Source organism: Rhinichthys klamathensis, unplaced genomic scaffold (genome assembly GCF_029890125.1).
Source record: "Rhinichthys klamathensis goyatoka isolate OS25496 unplaced genomic scaffold, OSU_Roscu_1.1 h1tg000320l_1, whole genome shotgun sequence".
NCBI lineage: Eukaryota > Metazoa > Chordata > Actinopteri > Cypriniformes > Leuciscidae > Rhinichthys > Rhinichthys klamathensis.
In genome coordinates, this window is record NW_026606836.1 from 380,817 (window position 1) to 400,000 (window position 19,184).

At 36.5% G+C, this 19,184-nt stretch overlaps 2 protein-coding genes across 5 annotated transcripts in view; one reads left to right on the forward strand and one right to left on the reverse strand.

Annotated features, from left to right (window-relative positions):
• The window catches only part of stk39 (serine threonine kinase 39), a 151,727-nt gene that overhangs the window by 74,529 nt on the left and 58,014 nt on the right, over positions 1–19,184 (reverse strand). For 3 of the 4 annotated variants that reach the window (XM_056271448.1, XM_056271449.1, XM_056271451.1), the window contains exon 2: positions 8,296–8,498. The exons of the other annotated variant lie outside the window; for it this stretch is intronic. In XM_056271448.1, coding sequence (XP_056127423.1) covers positions 8,296–8,401 — 106 coding nt within the window. In that variant the 5' untranslated portion in view covers positions 8,402–8,498. The remainder of the gene's footprint in view (positions 1–8,295; positions 8,499–19,184) is intronic. 4 annotated transcript variants of the gene reach the window in all.
• Positions 12,040–19,184, forward strand: part of cers6 (ceramide synthase 6) — a 59,523-nt gene continuing 52,378 nt past the window's right edge. The window contains exons 1-2 of the mRNA XM_056271453.1: positions 12,040–12,393; positions 18,125–18,230. Coding sequence (XP_056127428.1) covers positions 12,224–12,393; positions 18,125–18,230 — 276 coding nt within the window. The 5' untranslated portion in view covers positions 12,040–12,223. The remainder of the gene's footprint in view (positions 12,394–18,124; positions 18,231–19,184) is intronic.

Consider the following 19,184-nt stretch of genomic DNA (forward strand, 5'->3'; position numbering starts at 1 on the left):
CGTCAAGCGTTACAATAGTCATTATTTTGTTTTTCTTTGTTTCTGATGTCGCAATACATCATACTTTCATGAAATCATGCAACACACTCTACCTTGTCTGTGGACATCGTTCATTCCAAAACCGGTGCTGGATAAACAACGAGTGTGTGTGCGACAGTAGGCTGCGCTAGGCTAAATTATTTACGACAGCGGTAATGGACAATTCCGCTTCCAACCTGTAGGGCGACCGCAGAGGAAAAGTTACTTGGTGTTGCTCTAAAAGAACGCTATCACTATTCAAACACTGATGCAATTTCATTCCTAAATGACAACGATTCGCCTGTGTCTATTGAAGCTTTGACAAAATCAAACCAGAACATTCAATGCTCACGCTGACCCAGAGAAATCATTCATGTATAGGTATGAAAGAAGATCCTGGGAACATTCCCAGACCGAGACATCACTATCATTATGGGTGACTTCAGTGCCAAGATTGGATCCAATAACACGGGATATGAGCAGGTCATGGGGACTCACGGACTGGGAACTATGAATGAGAATGGAGAGAGATTTGCAGACATGTGTGCAATCAACAACCTGGTCATTGGAGGTAGCATCTTTCCCCACAAACATATCCACAAGAGCACCTGGGTATCTCCAAACAGCAAGACAGAGAATCAGATAGATCACATCTGTATAAGTAAGAAGTTTAGGAGATCCCTCCAGGATGTTAGAGTTAGAAGAGGAGCAGATGTGGCGTCCGACCATCACCTGGTGGTGGCCAGAATGAAGCTGAAATTGAAGAAGAACTGGACAGCCATGGCTAATAAAAGAGTGAAATACAACATCAGCCTTCTGAAGGACCCCAAAACTAGGGCAGAGTTCGGACTGATGCTTAGGAACAGGTTTGAAGTACTGCAAGAACTGCATGAAGAAGAAGAAGACAAAATACTCAGTGAAAGAGGCACTCAGATCAGTATGCCAGGAAGTACTCGAAGTCAGAAAACACCTGCATAAAGAGTGGATTACAGTGGAGAACTTGACCAAAATAGAGGATAGGGAGAAGAAGAAAGCGGCGGTCAATAGCAGTAGGACTAGAGCAGCAAAAGCCCAGGCTCAAATAGATTATGCAAACGCAAACAAAGCAGTGAAAAGGAGTATCAAGAAGGATAATAAATACTATGCGAGTGGACTGGCAGCTGAAGCAGAGCAGGCAGCATACAACAGCAATATGAAACAAATGTATGACATCACCAAGCGACTGTCTGGAAAGTTCAGCAAGCCAGAGCGACCTGTCAAGGACAAACAGGGAAAGACCATCAAAGAGATCGAACAGCAGATGAAGAGGTGGGCCGAGCACTTCGAAGAACTCTTGAATAGACCAGCTCCACCAAATCCACCAAACATCGACCCAGCCAGACTTACTCATCAACTGTAACAAGCCAACCAGAGAGGAAATCAAGAAAGCCATCACTCGGTTGAAGAATGCGAAGAGGGCTGGACCTGATGACATCCCAGCAGAGCCCCTGCAAGCAGACTTGGATGCATCAGTGGAGATGCTGTATCCTCTCTTTGAGATGATCTGGGAAGAATAGGAGATTCTCGACAAACTGGAAAGAGGGATACCTCGTAAAGACCCTTAAAAAAGGTGACCTCAGCAATTATGGAAACTACAGAGGCTTCACACTTCTGTCTGTACCAGGGAAGGTTTTCAATCAGATCCTCCTCGAGAAAATGAAAGACATTGCTGACACAAATCTTCGAGATCAACAAGCTGGCTTCCGGCAGAACAGATCATGCACGGACCAGATCGCAACACTCCGCATCATAGTCGAACAGTCCCTCGAGTGGAATTACCCCGTTTATCAACTTTGTCGACTATGAGAAGGCATTTGACAGCTTGGATCGAGAGACCCTTTGGAAGCTCCTTCGACACTACGGCATCCCAGTTAAGTTGGTCGACCTGATAAGAAAATCTTATGATGGAATGTCTTGTAGAGTCATCCATGGAGGGCAGCTCAGGCCATCCTTAAAAATATTTTGGTTTGCATTAAAATTTGTTATGTTTTTTTGTAAAAAAAAAAAAAAAGTAAAATTTTGGTCATGGTGACAAACTTGCATATCGTGACGTCACTGACTGGGTCTTCAACCCGTGCCTTCGGGCGTACCATTATAAACCTCATTCTGATGCAGGTTATATAGACCACAAACAATTTGAAATCTTTGTCAAAAAACATGTTTATTGCATTAATTCCAGCATGTCTAAAGATGTTTACATTTTCAACGCCAAATATAGGCAAATCCGTGGACAACTAACAGGCATTAGGAAGAGCGTAAAGAGGGCGCTTGAGACGCGCACAAGTCAGCAATATTCCTGATGATTTATTGGCGTGAAGTTTCGTGCACAATGACAAACAGGAGTGAAACATTCTCGAAAAACAACATCCGCAGGCATCATTACCAAGCGCGAACCTTCAACCATTGACAGTGAATGAAACGAAGCGAACGTACAGGCCATAGTGTGACATGCGTAAACCAATACTGTAAACATAATCATAGATGACGCCACAGGTTTTTATTTAAAAGAAAGAACGTAGCCTACGTTTACATGTAGGCCTAGGCAATTTATATTCACAATACTTACTAAAACATAATTAATATTATTTTATTGCATTTGTATTAGTTGTTTGAAGAGTAAAATCGGTCGGTCTTAACGCAAGTTTACAACCGGCAAGTCGGTCGGACTAAAAGGAAAAAATAAATAATAATTGGGTCGGTCCTAAATTGACAGGGTCGGTCGGGTTACGGCAAACAAGATTATTTTTAAGGATGGCCTCACTAACATCTTCCAGGTGAAAACTGGTGTGAGACAAGGATGGCTGCTGTCACCCTTCCTGTTCCTGTTTCCCATTGACTGGGTTATGAAGGAAGCCACAAGAGAGCAAAAAAACAGAATCCAGTGGACCTCGTGGACCCAGCTCGAGGACTTGGACTTTGCTGATGACCTTGCACTTCTCTCCCACAACAAACAGCAGATGTAAGAGAAGACAGATGTAGTGTCAACTATCTCATCTCAGATTGGCCTCAACATAAACAGAGATAAGACCAAGATCCTAAATATAAAATCCTCAAGCAAGGAACCAGTCATGCTGAATGGAAGTCCCCTGGAAGAAGTTCAGTCCTTCACCTACCTGGGCAGTGTCATTGACCAACAGGGCGGGACAGACGCAGACGCCAAGGCAAGGATTGGCAAAGCAAGAGCGGCCTACGTACAGCTCAAGAACATCTGGAGCTCAAGAGACCCGTCGTTGACAACAAAGATTCACCTATTTAACTCCAACGTGAAGTCAGTGTTGCTGTATGGAGCTGAAACCTGGAGGATGACCAAGATGACCATCAGGAAGGTTCAAACCTTCATCAACAGCTGTCTTAGAAGAATTCTCCGGATCCGATGGCCTAACGCCATCAGCAATATCAACCTTTGGAAAAGGACTCACCAACTTCCTGCAGAGGAAGAAATCAGGACGAGAAGATGGGGCTGGATAGGGCTCACTCTTCGTAAAGCATCAACCAACATCAACAGGCAGGCGTTGAAGTGGAACCCCCAAGGAAAGAGGAGAAGAGGCCATCCAAGAAACACCTGGCGACGTGACCTCGAAGCCGACATCACCAAGATGGGCTACACCTGGAACCAGCTGGAATGAATGGCCAAAGACAGAATGATCTGGAGATCTCTGGTTGGCGCCCCATACCATGGCAAGGGTGACGGGCATAAGTAAGTATGAAATAAGGTATGAAACAGCTTCACAAACAGTATTTTCAACCACACAGTATCATTATTTCTGAGACAAATAGTCAAATTATCACTAAAGTACTAGAATAAAAGTTTATAAACTTAAACAGTGATGTCAACCATAGAGATCGAAATAGAGCAAATCAACTTTTGAAAGTAACTTGGTGCTTCAAATAAGGATTGTATCATTCATTCAAGAGATTCGTTCAAAACCATGATACATCCAGAAATGAAACAAGTGAATCATTCAATCGAGTCATTGAATCATTAATTGAAACAGATTCAGATTTTTTTTTTTTTTTTTTTTTTACAGTTTTCTCTTTAAAATAAAAAAACACTTTTAAATTAATTTTTAATTTTTAAACATTTTTAAATAGACGACAGCAATTAAAAATTTTCAGATATTTTGTTTAGTTTGTCTGTTCAGAATCGTGAGTGAATCATGATCTCTATTTGAAACAAAAAAAATCGTGATTCTCAATTTTATCCAGAATTGTGCCAGCTCTTAGCCTGGGAAAACCCAGACAACTTCAGGCAAATTTAGATTTGCTCTAAAAGTTAGTCTGGCAAAGAGCTCATTCAAGCCCATTTCCAATCCGTCGAAATCGAGGCACCAATCAGAAACGTTGGGTCGGGCTTTACACGATGATGAGAGCGCTGGGATTTTGAAGCAGATTTTGTAGCCTACATTACAAAGATGGATGCCGCCATCGAACATCACTCGTTCGAATCAGCTATCGCGTCTGTTTTAAGCGATTTGAATGTTTCCTTTTTGTTAAAAACCGAGAAAAGAACAACACTCGGAGATGTTTCTCCGCCGCCATCTCCTTCATACGTCATCTCCTTCATCGCTCTGATTGGTTTTAGGTTTTAAACGTCCGTTGGTGATGCCCCTCTGGAAATGATTTGTCTATGACGCTTTGCCAGACCATAACTCAGTTACAACTGACAATGGTCTGGTTTTAACCAGGCTAGCCAGCTCTGCCTCAGTGTCTGAATCCACTTTTCTTAGAAGGTACCTTCATACAAAACACTGTCTGGGAAGTCATTAACTGAACTGGGCAGTGGGGCAGAACCCTGACTTTAGATATACAAAGTTGGTGCACTCATATTACTATGAATGGGAGAAAGTGTAACGCACAATATGGCAGAATAAGTCCCGCCTTTTAAATAAAAGGGCCAAACGGGAATTGGGAAATTCATCGTGTCACTGAAGCTTGAGTTTCTATAGAAATTATGACTGCACATGCGCATTAGCTGGTCCAGCCTGAAAAATTAATTTTTTTTGTTTTGTTTCTGAGGATATGCTTAGAAACCAAATTTATGGGACAGTTGTTAGTCAGATTTCATTGGTGATTGATTTCAAATATGACATTTATTTGAAAGCTTTAACAGCTTTGGAGAATTTGATGTTTCCCTATTCAAAGAGATAAGAGCTGTACTTGTATGACTGAAATAGCTGCCCGAGAGGCGTTTCAAACAAAGATGGCCGCCGAGCTAAATGACTAAAGGGACTTGGCAGAAACTCAATGGGTTCACATACTTTTTTTTCCCCTGCAACTGTATTTCAGCATTATATAGGCCAGCTGCCGCCATTCTCTCCGAATATAAAAAAAAAACAATATTGGTTGACCACTAATAAATACACCCCCACACACATACACACAAAAATGGCAGAGGGACAAAATAATATCAAAATAATATGATAACACAAAATTAACAAAATTAACATAATATAAATCTAAATAGTACCATTCAGAAAGTTTGCTGTCAACATGATTTTTTTTATGTTTTTCTTTTTTAAATTTTTTTTTTGTATTTGCTTGATCAGAAATGCAGTAAAAACAGTAGTGTTGTGAAATATTATTACAATTTAAAATTACTCTTTTCTATTGTAATATATTTTCAAATGTAATTTATTCCTGTGATCAAAGCTGAATTTTCAGCATCATTACTCCAGTTTTGAGTGTCACGTGATCCTTCATAAATTATTCTAATGTGCTAATTTTCTGCTCAAGAAACATTTCTTATTATCATCAATGTTGTGCTGCTTCATATTTTTGTTGAAACTTTTTTAACTTTTTTTTTTTTTTATAAAAAATTTAATAAAACTGACAACAATCAATCTATCTACTCAAAATGTATTAGACTTAATTTGACAGAGGAGGTCTGGTTGATCAATTAAATTTACACATTTACTCAACAATAAATGCATAAAACATTTAGAGTCAATTGCTGATTCACATTAGATATAGCACATTGTGTTTGTGACTGTAACACACACAAACACACACGCAGTGCTGCTATTCACACTGCAAGATTGTGGTACTGTGCCAAATGTGGCTGAGAGATAAGGAGGGGGTCCTGAACACGTCACGCACCGATTAGCAGAAGAACAGCAGAGAAACTATACAGAAGCTAATCGCTAAAGCTAGCTAGCTGTATATAACTGACAGCATAATACAGCTTTAACATACATCTCAACCTCAATGGGTGTACAGCCATGAAGAGGAGCTTCTGTTTCTCTGTTTATTTACTTTGAGACCCCACAAATCTGCAGGCAGTGGGACCATCAATAGCAGGACGAATCGATTTAAGTCACACGTTTAGAGTTTTGAGAATGCAGCGAAATGTAAATGAATGTGGAAGTTCTTTGTGTGTGTGTGTGTGTGTGTGTGTGTGTGTGTGTGTGTGTGTGTGTGTGTGTGTGTGTGTGTGTGTGTGTGTGTGTGTGTGTGTGTGTGTGTGTGTGTGTGTGTGTGTGTGTGTGTGTGTGTGTGTGTGTGTGCGTGTGTGTGTGTGTGTTGGGCAAGTTACTCTTAAAAGTAATTAATTACTAGCTACTAAAAATTATTGCATTACTTATTACTTTCTAAATCCCATCAACCTCAACCAGTTAAACAAGGATAGGCATGAAACTGCTCTTTTAATTCTTTCAAATAAATAATATAAAATTGCACAAAGTATTCTTGAACTGACCAAAGTATTTAAAGGGAGAAGCTTACAATAACATTATTAGACATTAAATTCTGATGTTAACTCCACTATTATTTTATATAGAATTGTTCTGTAGTCTATACAGTATTTTAATCCAATTAAGTAATCCCTCCCTTACTTTTTCAAGTGAAAAATAATTAATTTACAGTAATTAATTATTTAACAACATCATGCTAATGATTGAAGATAAAAACTGAAATTTAAATTTAAATTGTAATGGATTTAGAGATGCCACACAACAACTTATGTGTGTAATATTTCATCTAAAAAAAAAACAGAGAAAAAATCATAAAAGAAATGGTAATTCATGGAAATTTTAAACTAACATCTTGTTGTTGATCATTTATACAAAAAAAACCTATGAAAAACAGTAACCACATAATAGTTTACTTATTATTTTGCTGTGAAATCTTGAACGCTTTATATGAAGTAAACACTTCCTGAACTGAGGCAACTTAGTTTACTTGAACTAAAACTTGTCTTAAAATGTGAGTTTCAAATAGGAATCAACATGCTTTTGAGGAGAATTTATTTGTTCATCACTGTATTGCATTATATTTTGCCCCCACAATAAAAACCACAGAGCTTTTATCATAAAACTAAATATTTACATAGGCCTATCATCTTACGAAGACATATTATTACGAGATATTGAGTGAAATTAATATGCATTTTATCCAAGTAGTCTGCTATACTGTTATAAAGATATCATTGACTTACATTACAAGAGTTTTATCTTTTTAGCCTTGTAAATATCAGCATCTGCAGCCAAATTGCACATTTTGCTCAGTTTGGGCCTCCGAATAAAACAAAGGTGTTTTTTGCTCCTCGAGTATCAATGAGCTCCATATTCTCACTATATCATACTATATGATCCATAAAAGCCTTATCTATCAAATATGATACAAAATATAAAACACGTATGTAAACTTTTGTTCTTTGTGTAAAACTTTGTGAAGTAGCAGATTGAGTAGAGATGCCGTGCACGAGCAGCAGAGGGCGTCACGAGCACGGCGCAAACGCATCGCATGCAGCAAATCAAATGACACCTTTAAATCTCACAGACACAGACAGTGCAAGTGCTGAGAACATCCACACCTACAGTACACACTCAGAACATGAAATATCATACTTAATATTTATACAAATCATTTATAAATATAAGTTATGAGTGTTTTGCTTAGTATCCGCCAGCCTGTGCTATGCATCAACTTAAACCACAAAAACTTGGTTGCACTTTTTGGCAAAAATAACCTTCCCCACACACGTTTCATCATACCAGCACCTTTCCTGTAAACATCACAGTAGCCTGACGTCTCAATGATGCATCATCATCACTCATAACGCGCGCACTGTCCTGAGCATGACATTACACCCAACAGCTTCAAAACATATGATCGAAAGCTTCACTTGTCATATCCGCATTGCATTACTGTCATCGGCCAGTGCATATGGGAAAAAGCCGGTAGGCCCAAACCAACAAACAGCAGCCACTGACGGGCTCAAATCCATCTGTAACTACCCACCGATGACCTCCTGGAGCTCGTACGCCTCCTTCACGATGGGCCAGCTGGTGCTGAGCGAGGGCTGCGGGGTTTGGACGGCCGCCGGGGAGTCGCTCTGCTCCGCCATGATGATGCTGAGAGAGTCGCTCTCACACACTCACTCACACACACTCTCTCTCTGCTGCTGCTGCTGCTGCTGCTGGATCATTGACATTCACTACCGCCTGCGAGAACACATCCGGAGACACACTCACACACACATCTCCAATCCTACTACAGCGAAGGCTGAGCTCATGAATATTCATCTCAGCGCGCTGATATCACTATAGCGTGGCTTGTGGATATTAATTAGCTGTTTTTAATTTTATTTTGTATTATTAATGAATGCTTGAAGAAATACAAAAACACACACACATTAACAACAATTATCGTCATAGTCATAACATAGGCTAATAGCTAGTAATTAAATAATAGGACATGTAGGCTACAAAGTGAAAATGCCGAATAAAACATTTAAAAGTGGGCACGATGCGATCCTTCATAAATTAACAGAAATATGAACTAAAAAAGCCGAAGAAGGTGGACAACTCCGAAATAAATGAAACTAGCAAACGTGACTAGACGATGCAACGAAGCAGGTCACCACCAAACAACGTCGACATGACCGAATTTCATAAGCTAATTATTAATGTCCGTAGGCTACTAAACTGCTATTGACTTTAATATGGGGGAAATTAGTCTTGTTTGTTTGTTTGTTTGTTTGTTTGTTTGTTTGTTTAAAGGCAGTTCAAAAATAGCCTAAAAACTATATTAAGAGTGAAACTCTTATTTTTTTATTTTTTTATTTTTATTTACCCCTACTGGCTGTAAATCTTTAAAATATTTAAAACACACACACTATATATATATATAGTCAACATTTGAAGTGGATCAAAACATTTCATCAAAGTTATACATGAATTTTGAACAATACCCGTTCTTGTCAGGACAACATTGAGGAACTTTTTTGATCCACTTCAAACGTTGACCACTTCAAATATATATATATAGTAAACTATTTTTAATTTTGTCGTTTTATCTGAAAATCAACTTTTTTGAGATTTAACCAACCGAAAGATTAAATGAGTTTTGTGTCTCTGGAAAATATAGTGATCTATGATATTTCATTATGTTATGATATGAATATCATTTTTATTTATTGTTTGTCTATTTGTTAATGATGGATTAGATTTGTGGAGTAAAAGTTATAGTTTTTAATTTAGAGTCAAATTAAATTAGACCCTTGGGGTATGATGATCCCGATTGGCACAGAAGGCCCGAAGTGGCATGTTGTTACTAGTGCTATTGTTTTTAAATGTAATAATTAATGGGGTTATTATTTAATATTTCCATGAATTAGATGTATATTTCAGACATCTTCCCCTTCATTAAAACCTACAGGTCAGTTGAGTCTTTTTATACCCCAAGTTGGGGGGTAAGATGACGTCTTTGAATAATTTTACATTTTGTAACAACTAATTTAGCAAAGGTTTCTATTTACTTCCTATCATAATGTATCATCATCATACAGGTTACCAATCTTAATGAACATTTAACTGCACTTCAAATAAAAAGATTTTGAAAAGTGGTTGGGTCTTGATAAATTTGGCTTTATGTGTAAATAATTTAGCTAGACTTAATATAGGCCTGGTTTACGAAATAATCACAATTTGTTTTCACGTCTGTAAAACAACCTGTAGCTAATGTAAAATTATAAAGCTGGCCATCGCCCAGCAGGTGGCGCCCTTTCATAAGCGTTGGCAGCTAAAGGGCCCATGACACGTGACCCGCTTTACTCCGATTTATCCTTTTATTTTGATTTAGAACTATAAGGGGATTTACATGTTGCAAGGAGCCAGACTAATACAAAAACATGCTTTATTCATATAAGGATAAAATCAATAAGAATAACACAATAAAAATACATTTTAACAAAACACATTATTAAACAATAAAATCACAAATAGAAATTTACAGATTGATTTACATATTGATTGCTTTCTTGTTAGAATACAGGGAGCCATAAGACATTTATAAAATAATACAAAAATGAATAAAGTTTATTTCAAAACAGGGCTATTATGGTTAACTGAAACTGTTAAAATTGTCTTTGCTAGTTGAAATAATTGAAGTAATTTAAAATATAATATGAGATGAAAAGCAAACTAAACGACAATTAGAACTAAATAAGTCCTAAGCACCGAAATAAATAAACAGTAAAACTGAACTAAACATAAATTAAACCTTAATAGTAATATTTAAACTTAAAGATTAAACTGTGGAGAAAGCTGAAAATATGAAAATAATAGCTATTTCAAAATATTAATAAAAACTATAAATGTAGCCTATATAAATGATACTATAGGCTATGGTTTAGAAGCACTTAAGAGTTATGTATGACCTATAATAACCAATAGGCCTTTATGACATTTACTTTCAATATGAATCTGAGTTTTTTATATATCAACCCTGTCTCCCTAATAAAATCAAAGAATGCTTTACTATTTATTTCACTTGACCATTTTATTAAAACCTTAAAATGGAAGAAATAAATCCATTTTTCTTCATTTCTTCTATCATATTGTTCCTTTCTTGTTCATACAATCAAAAATCACATGAGGTATTGTTTCTTCAACATGACATTGTTCACGTCATAACCCATTTGGATGTTTTGTGTGCTATTTAAATTGTAATGCCCAAACAATAACCTCTTCTTTTATTGATTTATATCTCATCTTTTGATTTACCTTATTAATGAAGCTGTAAAGAAATATAGGCTACCCTTTTTACCATTGTTCCACTTTCCTTTCCATTCTTCTATTCCTCTATTCCATATTAAAACCTTCATTTCTGACTTAATGGAACTTGTATCTCTATTGTTGTTTCCATAAAGCTTGTTTAGCTAATTTATCCATATCCTCATTTCTCTTTACTCCTATGTGTGCTGGAATTCATTTAAAACTGCATATCTCATTTTGAACAATTCCTAAATGTATTTGTAAGATAACATCTTGGTGGCTAGATTTAAAAGATCTCAAGATCTCTCCCAAATGATTTGATGCTGGCTTTATTCCACTGATCCTCTGATGTCAGTCTGGAATGAAGAAGCAGCCCCAGTTGTCCCCAGATCGTTTGAGCCGTCTGTAAACATTTGAATAAGAGGAACATATACTGAAAATGCTAATGGCAAGTCTACTTCTCATTCTGCTTTTTTAAACCTCCAACAGATGCAGATCTACTTGAGGTGTGTGTGTGTTTCGATAAACCTATGGCTCATATTCCGGAAATTACTGTAGGGCTCATCTTGATACTATTTACTTGCATTTCGTCTGCATATATTTTACTCCTCCTCACCCAAAGATTCTTTTACAACTTTTATTTTGTTCCCAGCACTTCTGTAAAACCATATTTGTAGGATGTTCTTCTTTATGCCCCTTATAATTAATCATTAATTGTCATTTTTAAATAACGAGACTTATCACTGTCTCATGAGCTTGTATTTTAATGAGTTTTTCTAACAAGGTTTTTTGAGGCTGAACCATATACCAAACTACCATAATCAAATACAGAGCGGATCAGAGCCACATAAACAGTTTTTCAGAATAAACACAGAAGAATATTCATTTAATTTCTTCCTGAACTGTTCCTTTAAGCGACGCGTTTATGATTGACAAGCTCACGGACCAATCACCATCGCGGAGGCGGAGCGTGTCGCTCGCAGTCGCATTCTACTTCCCTACATTGGAGAGAGTGGAGACTCACAACACAAACGGGCGGTCCATCATCACCAACATCATCATCATCATCACACACTGGACCTGCAAAGATCAGCCGTGAAAGAGCGTCGCAAAGCCGCATCGGCCATTGACTGCACATCAGCACGGGCGTCAAAGCATCAGATCCGCTGGAAATGGCAGGGATTCTGGTGTGGTTCTGGAACGAGAGGTTCTGGCTCCCGCACAACGTAACCTGGGCTGACTTGAAAAATACTGACGAGTCAACCTTTCCACAAGCCGAGGATCTGTATCTAGCGTGTCCTTTAGCATTCTGCATGTTTATGATCCGGCTGGTCTTTGAGAGGTACGTCCAGTGTCACATCTTCATCATCCTCACCATCAGCACCAGCATCATCATCACTGCTGAAGATGATGTTGCGCTCAGGGCTTCATCCTCAGCTGATGATCATGATGGGACTGGTTTGTGCTCCTTCACATTGTCACTGAATCCTTGTATGAATTAGGACAATGACAGGAACACAATATGGCCCTTCTTCTGGAATAATGATACTGATGAAAGTAGGTCAGTCAGTGCCTCTCTTTGTTTTGTAGATCAGTCTTATTAGGTGTGCCGTTCTAAATGGGATGCTTTTATAGCAAATGTAAAGTTTTTGAATTTCCCATTGACTCCCAACACTGGGGCATCTTGTCACACTACTGTATGGGGTAAGTTGTCACAAAAAACAAACAGTGAAACTATTACTGTAGGAAGCACAGAATTTAGTTTAATTAATATGTTTCCTTTTATGCGTCATGTCACGTAAGTGTATTATGTAACATATTCAGGTTTATAGAAACCTGTCAAAGGCATGTATTAATCAGAATTATTTAGGTAATCTTATTTATAATATTTACAAACATTAAAGGAAACGTCATGGCCTACATTTTTAAGAGTCTCATGACCTACATTTTGCAATTCATCACAATGTTTTGAAATAATGTCATGTTATTTAATCAAAAATACAGTAAAAACAGTAATATTGTGAAATATTATTACAATATAAAATAACAGTGTTCTTTCAAAATATATTTTAAATGTAATTTATTCCTGTGATCAAAGCTGAATTTTCAGCATCATTACTCCAGTCTTCAGTGTCACATGATCCTTCAGGAATCATTATAATATGCTGATTTGATGCTCAAGAAGCATTTCTTATTATTATCAATATTAAAAACTTAATATTTCTTTGGATACCTTATTTTAAAAACATTATAAATGTATTTACTGTCACTTTTGGTCAATTTAATGCACCCTTGCTGAGTGTTAATTTCTTTCAAAAATCTTACTGACCCCACATTTTTTGAATGGTAGCATATAAGTAATTATATATTAATAGGTAATCATTCTCATCTTTTTGTCACAACCATGATATATCAACTCACACAAATAAAATGAAAATAAATGGATATAATTTACATAGTTTTACATAAATGTTTATGCAGGTGCTGTTAGCTGCAACACCAGAAAACTAATTCAAAAACAATTATTGCATGTGACAGAGAAAATATGGTAATTTTATCGAAATTTTTTCTGTCATGACTGTGCTGTGGTAACAATTTAATAGATAGAGCTAATAATCAGTTCGTAGTCTTCGAAATAATTCCATAATACAAAATCTTTTTTCTATTTTTTTTTCTATTTTGCTCAGAACCAGTGTTTGGTTCAAAACCACTGCTATAGTTTTATAAATATATATTTTGTGCATTTGGGCTTTTGACTATTTACTAACATACAGCCTTTGTGACAACTAGCCCCGGCCTCCCCTATATCATAATTATATCATTTAGATTATTCACTGTGCACTTGATATCAGCAGTACATCATGCTTTCCAGTTGGTTAATACGATTAATTATTAATTATGAGCTTTGACATCTGAAAGTGTGTTGGCTTTCGATGTCACAAAAGCAGCAGTTTTGACATATTCCCAGCGGGACGGCGCAGTGTCAGGTTTTGTGTTTATGTATGCCACAGACCATCTGCTCTTCACCTTCATCTGACAGAGTTCTTTACAGCTGAATGTTGATCTTCATTGTTAGAAGGTGAGATATACTGTCTCCTCTGGGATTGCGTCTAGGGAGGATGATGGATCTTAGGAATCTTTTTCATTACCAAGTTGAACCCATGTGTTCAGGTAGTTGAAACATTTGGATCTGACTTTGCATGTTAAAAAACATTTTCAAAATAATAAAAAGCGATCAGTGTCCAACCGAAAGTTGATAAAAGCTGCCGTGGTCTTCTTCACTTCCTCCGTGGAAAGAGGACGCATTATCTGAAGTGCGAACGTGCTCTTCCATCCTCTTGCATTGTACAACCGCTGTAAAGTTTTACGATGAGGAACAGCACATTTATGGCATTTCAGCCCCACAAAAGCAAACAGTGTGCAAGCGGCAAATCAGTCTGAGCACGGACTTCATGACCTTATCGTGGGTCTACAGCTTTATAAGAAACATTTCTGGATCAGTTTCTGCACTGAATTGCATTTTCATTGTGTGACGGCTCTTAATTGGATGAGCTTATTAATTAAGTGGCAAAAGCTCATTAAAACTGTCTGCTGTCTAGTGACATCTCACTTCCCATGTCCAGCATTAGAAGACTAGTTCATCTCGAAGTATTTGCATATATATATATATATATATATATATACATATATATACACTGCACGGTAGGGCTGGACGATTTTGGCTAAAATCATAAATCGCGATTAATCGAACAAGTTACCTCGATTACGATTATTGAACTTTTTTTTTTTTTTTCTCATGTCACCTGCAAGGCTTATACTGTAAATATGTTCACGGTTATTTCTTCTAATGAAAGAGTGCATAATCCTATCTTTGTGATTCTAAAATAAGGAAACACACAGATAGCTATTAATGTTTATTAGATATTTCAAACAACTGAATCAAACAAAGCATACAATGCTTGAAATAAAAACGTCTTATAAAAAAGCCATTTAAGTTTTAAAGTAAAAAGAAAGTTTCCTAAAAATGTAGAAAATAAAGAACTTTTAAAAATAGTTATTTTTGTAAACAAAATAAATTATTGTAAATATTGCCATCTTAAAAGTAAAATATACTATTTCTTTCCATCTTCTTGAATCCTTTTCATATTGTGTAGCATTTGTAAATGCTTGTGTTAACGTTACACCTGCTTTTTGTTTGTCAGTCTCTCTCTTTTTTTGAGCCATGCACTGTTCATATTCGATACAACAGATTGCTGGTATTACCTTTGGTCGCTATAACAGTTTTTCTGCAGTGTTTGCATTTGACTTGACTGTGTCGTCTTTATTGAAGCCAAAATGTGTCCAAACGACGGACACTGCGTGTTTCTTTGGTACAAGCGGCTCGCAGACTGAGGCTGAGCAGGGGGCGGAGTCACGTGACTACACACACGCGGTAATATGTTTAAAGGGGAAAGTACATTAATTTAACACACAGTGGGCGGAAATATGAATAGGATTTTAAAAAACTAGATAACCGACATGGTAAAATGACGTCGGTTATAGGCTCTGAATTTCGGTTTCGATTACTTTTCGATTAATCATCCAGCCCTACTGCACGGCCAAAAAAAAGTTGCTGTTTGGATTTAAATAAGCAAATGCTTAAGAGTCTATGATTGGATCATAATTGCAGTGATTATTGTTTCTATCATGTTATATGTTTGGCAACAGTTCTTCTAAATTTAATTGATGGAGTGTGTAGCTTTTCATTTCTTAAACATCCATGTAGGAAGACACATCATGGAAGTATTCCAGGATGAAAATGTCAAGATTCATCAGGCTCAGATTGTGAAACAATGGTTGTGTGAGGATCATGAAGAATCATTTTCACACATGAATCAGCTCCTCTGAGTCCAGAGCTTAAATTCACTGTAAGTCTTTGGGATGTGCTGGAGGAGACTTTACAGAGTGCTGGACTCTTGCATTGACAATACAAGATCTTGACCAAAAGTTGATGCACCTCTTAATGGAAATAACATCACAACATGTATTTCCATCAAGAGGTGCATCATCATGTTTTGGTCAAGATCTTGTATTGTCAAAGAGTCCAGCACTCTGTAAAGTCTCCTCCAGCACATCCCAAAGACTTTCAATGAATTTAAGGTTTGTCATCCAAGATCTTATTTATAGCTGAATTGAGCTCATTTCATATTTGATGATCCTCAGTTATTGAGCTGAATACACTGAACTGACCTCAGCGGAACAATGACACTATTCTCTCTTTATAGCTGCTTTACAGCTGAATTTAATTCTGTTTGCCTGATTGAATCATTATTAAGTTATCCCTGTAAATCTGTATTGTGTAAAGTGCTATATAAATAAAGGTGACTTGACTTGATTTGACCCTTTGAAAGAAGTCTATTTTGCTCATCAAGGCTGCATTTCTTTGATCAAAAATACAGTAAAAACAGTAATATTGTGAAATATTATTACAATTTAAAATAACTCATTTGAATTTGAATATATCTGTAAATATAATTTATTCTGATGATCAAAGCTGAATTTTCAGCATCATTACTCCAGTCTTCAGTGTCACATGATCCTTCAGAAATCATTCTAATATAATAATTTGATGCTCAAGAAACATTATTATCAATGCTGAAAACAGCTGTGCTGGTTAATATTGTTCATTGAATAGAAATTTCAACTTTTGTAATATTATAAATGTCTTTAATGTAATTGATCAATTTAATGCATTCTTGCAGAATAAAAGTATTAATCTCTTTAAAAACAAAACAGAAACATTTGAACTGTAGTGTACTGTACATATATATTCTTACACTCTAAAAAATGCTGGGTTGTTTCAACCCAAATTTGGGTCAAATATGGACAAACCCAAATGTTGGGTTAAAAATGTAATAAAAAAATGTACAGTTGAAAGTGAAAGTTGAAGTTGGGTTAAAATTTTAAATGACATTTTTAACCCAACATTTGGGTTTGTCCATATTTGACCCAAATTTGGGTTGAAACAACCCAGCATTTTTTAGAGTGTAGTTATTCCTGTTCTGAAGTGCCATTTGAACTCCTTAACTTTGTGAAAATTGATATGCTTGTGTTAAGGATGTATTTCTATAAAAGTGTATGCCGGACTTTCAAAAATATGCTCTGCTCAGTTCAGCTTTATTAATTATTACTTGATTATTAACATATCGACTAGAAAATGAACACAATGTAAATAACAAGCTAAAGTCAGCCATTGCTGGATTGAGTTAGAATACATGAGGACGTCAATGTGAACTTCATCTTTGAAATCAATGTTAATATAATTATCATAATGATTTGTTTACTTTAATCAAACAGGATAAAATGTCACAAACCAGCCAATATCACAAAATATCACAGAATTCATCAAACCCATCGCAGGAAGATGTCATTAACACACTGCCTTTGTTATTTAAAGGGTTTTTAAAGGGTTTTAAATTGAAATTCAATGAATTGATGACCAGAAATAAGCATTACTGCCAGGAGCATTTAAGAAATTGCCAGTCTATAATTTCAGACGTTGGACAAATTATCAACATGTGCTTAAAGAAAGTTAAGTGGTTTATGATCATGTGATAAACATAACTTCCATCTTAAAAAATATTGAGTTTAATATTTTGTCAAATTAGAGATGAGGATATGAAAATAGCAATGACCCATGAAAAGTCTCTTCTGGTTGTTTTTCCTTTACGACATTCTCATTATCAGATCGACGAGATATAATCTCATTAGCATAAAAACACCAACTTTAATGCAGTTGCTCTGATCATGTTTATCAGACCTTCGCGAAATAAGCTAGTCAGGCGAAGTGCTTACAACTGGCCCGTGTGGTTTCCCTCGCGCTCTCTGCAGATTTGGCAAGACTTCCACAGCGATTGCAAACAGGAGGATTTCTTCAGTCTTAGATGTCTGTGGTTGCAGGCATTTTACCTCCGAGCTTCCCTTCCAAAGTGGATTTTTAATGCAGCTTGTCAGACCTTCAGAATTAAGTTATCAAGCATTGATATCACGAGATATGAATCTAATAAAGTCTTCTTTGTTATTGGTTGTTGTAGGTTTATTGCAAGACCATGCGCACTAGGTCTGAAAATCCAGGCCAATGGACCGCAGAAGGCTCAGCACAACGCCATTCTGGAAAAGGTCTTTACTGCCATCACCAAGGTAAAGACCATGTTTCTTACCACGGTAAAAGAGGATTTATTGCTCTGGGAGGGTATAAGAAGAACTATAACACACTGCTTTTTGAGCGGTTTAGTGCTTTTATATATGGCTGTGTGTGACTGCAGTTTGATAACATAGGGTTATCATCACAAAAAAATTAGTAAGTTAGTTTCAACATGACAGCAATAAATAATGTGCTACTGAACAGATATTTTTGTTTAAAGGGATAGTTCACCCCAAAATGAAAATCCTCTCATCGTTCACTCACCGTCATGCCATCCCCGTTGTATATGACTTTCTTCAGATAAACACAAACTGGGATTTTTAGGAAAATAATCTCTATATGAGCCCATACAATGCGAGGGAACGGGTTAGATCAAACGATAATCCAAGCAATGATTTAGGAAAATAAAAATAAAAAATTCTAATCTGTCAATATTGATAATTATCTTTCAGGTTTAACGCAGATATTTGCTCCTATGAAAGTTGTAGAAACCAGACTGTTAATTGTGGTTTTAAACGACTCTATATATTGTCAGAACATGACAAACAATTAAAAACAGTAGAAAAATGAATTTCTTAGTTTATTCTTTCAAATCGTGAAACGGGTTGTGTTGCCTGACTTTGATGGCACGTATCGTCTGCATTGCAGGCTGCAATATTAATAATACTTCATGTTTTGTCTCTTAAAAATGCACATTTGACAGTAGCTTGAGTTTTCAATAGTAGTAGCTTGAGGAAGGATGCAGATGTTCATTTATGTTCATTAACAAAAACAGTAACACCTGTACAAATTGTAAGAGTAACATGGTACCATATATGGTGAAATGTAAATATTTTGACAGTTTGAGTTGAATTAAAAAAATTAACCATTGGTCTTCCATATTAGCATACATTTAGATAATATGATGAGCACAGTTTATTGGATGCTGTCCGAGTTTGACTGAAGCAGGT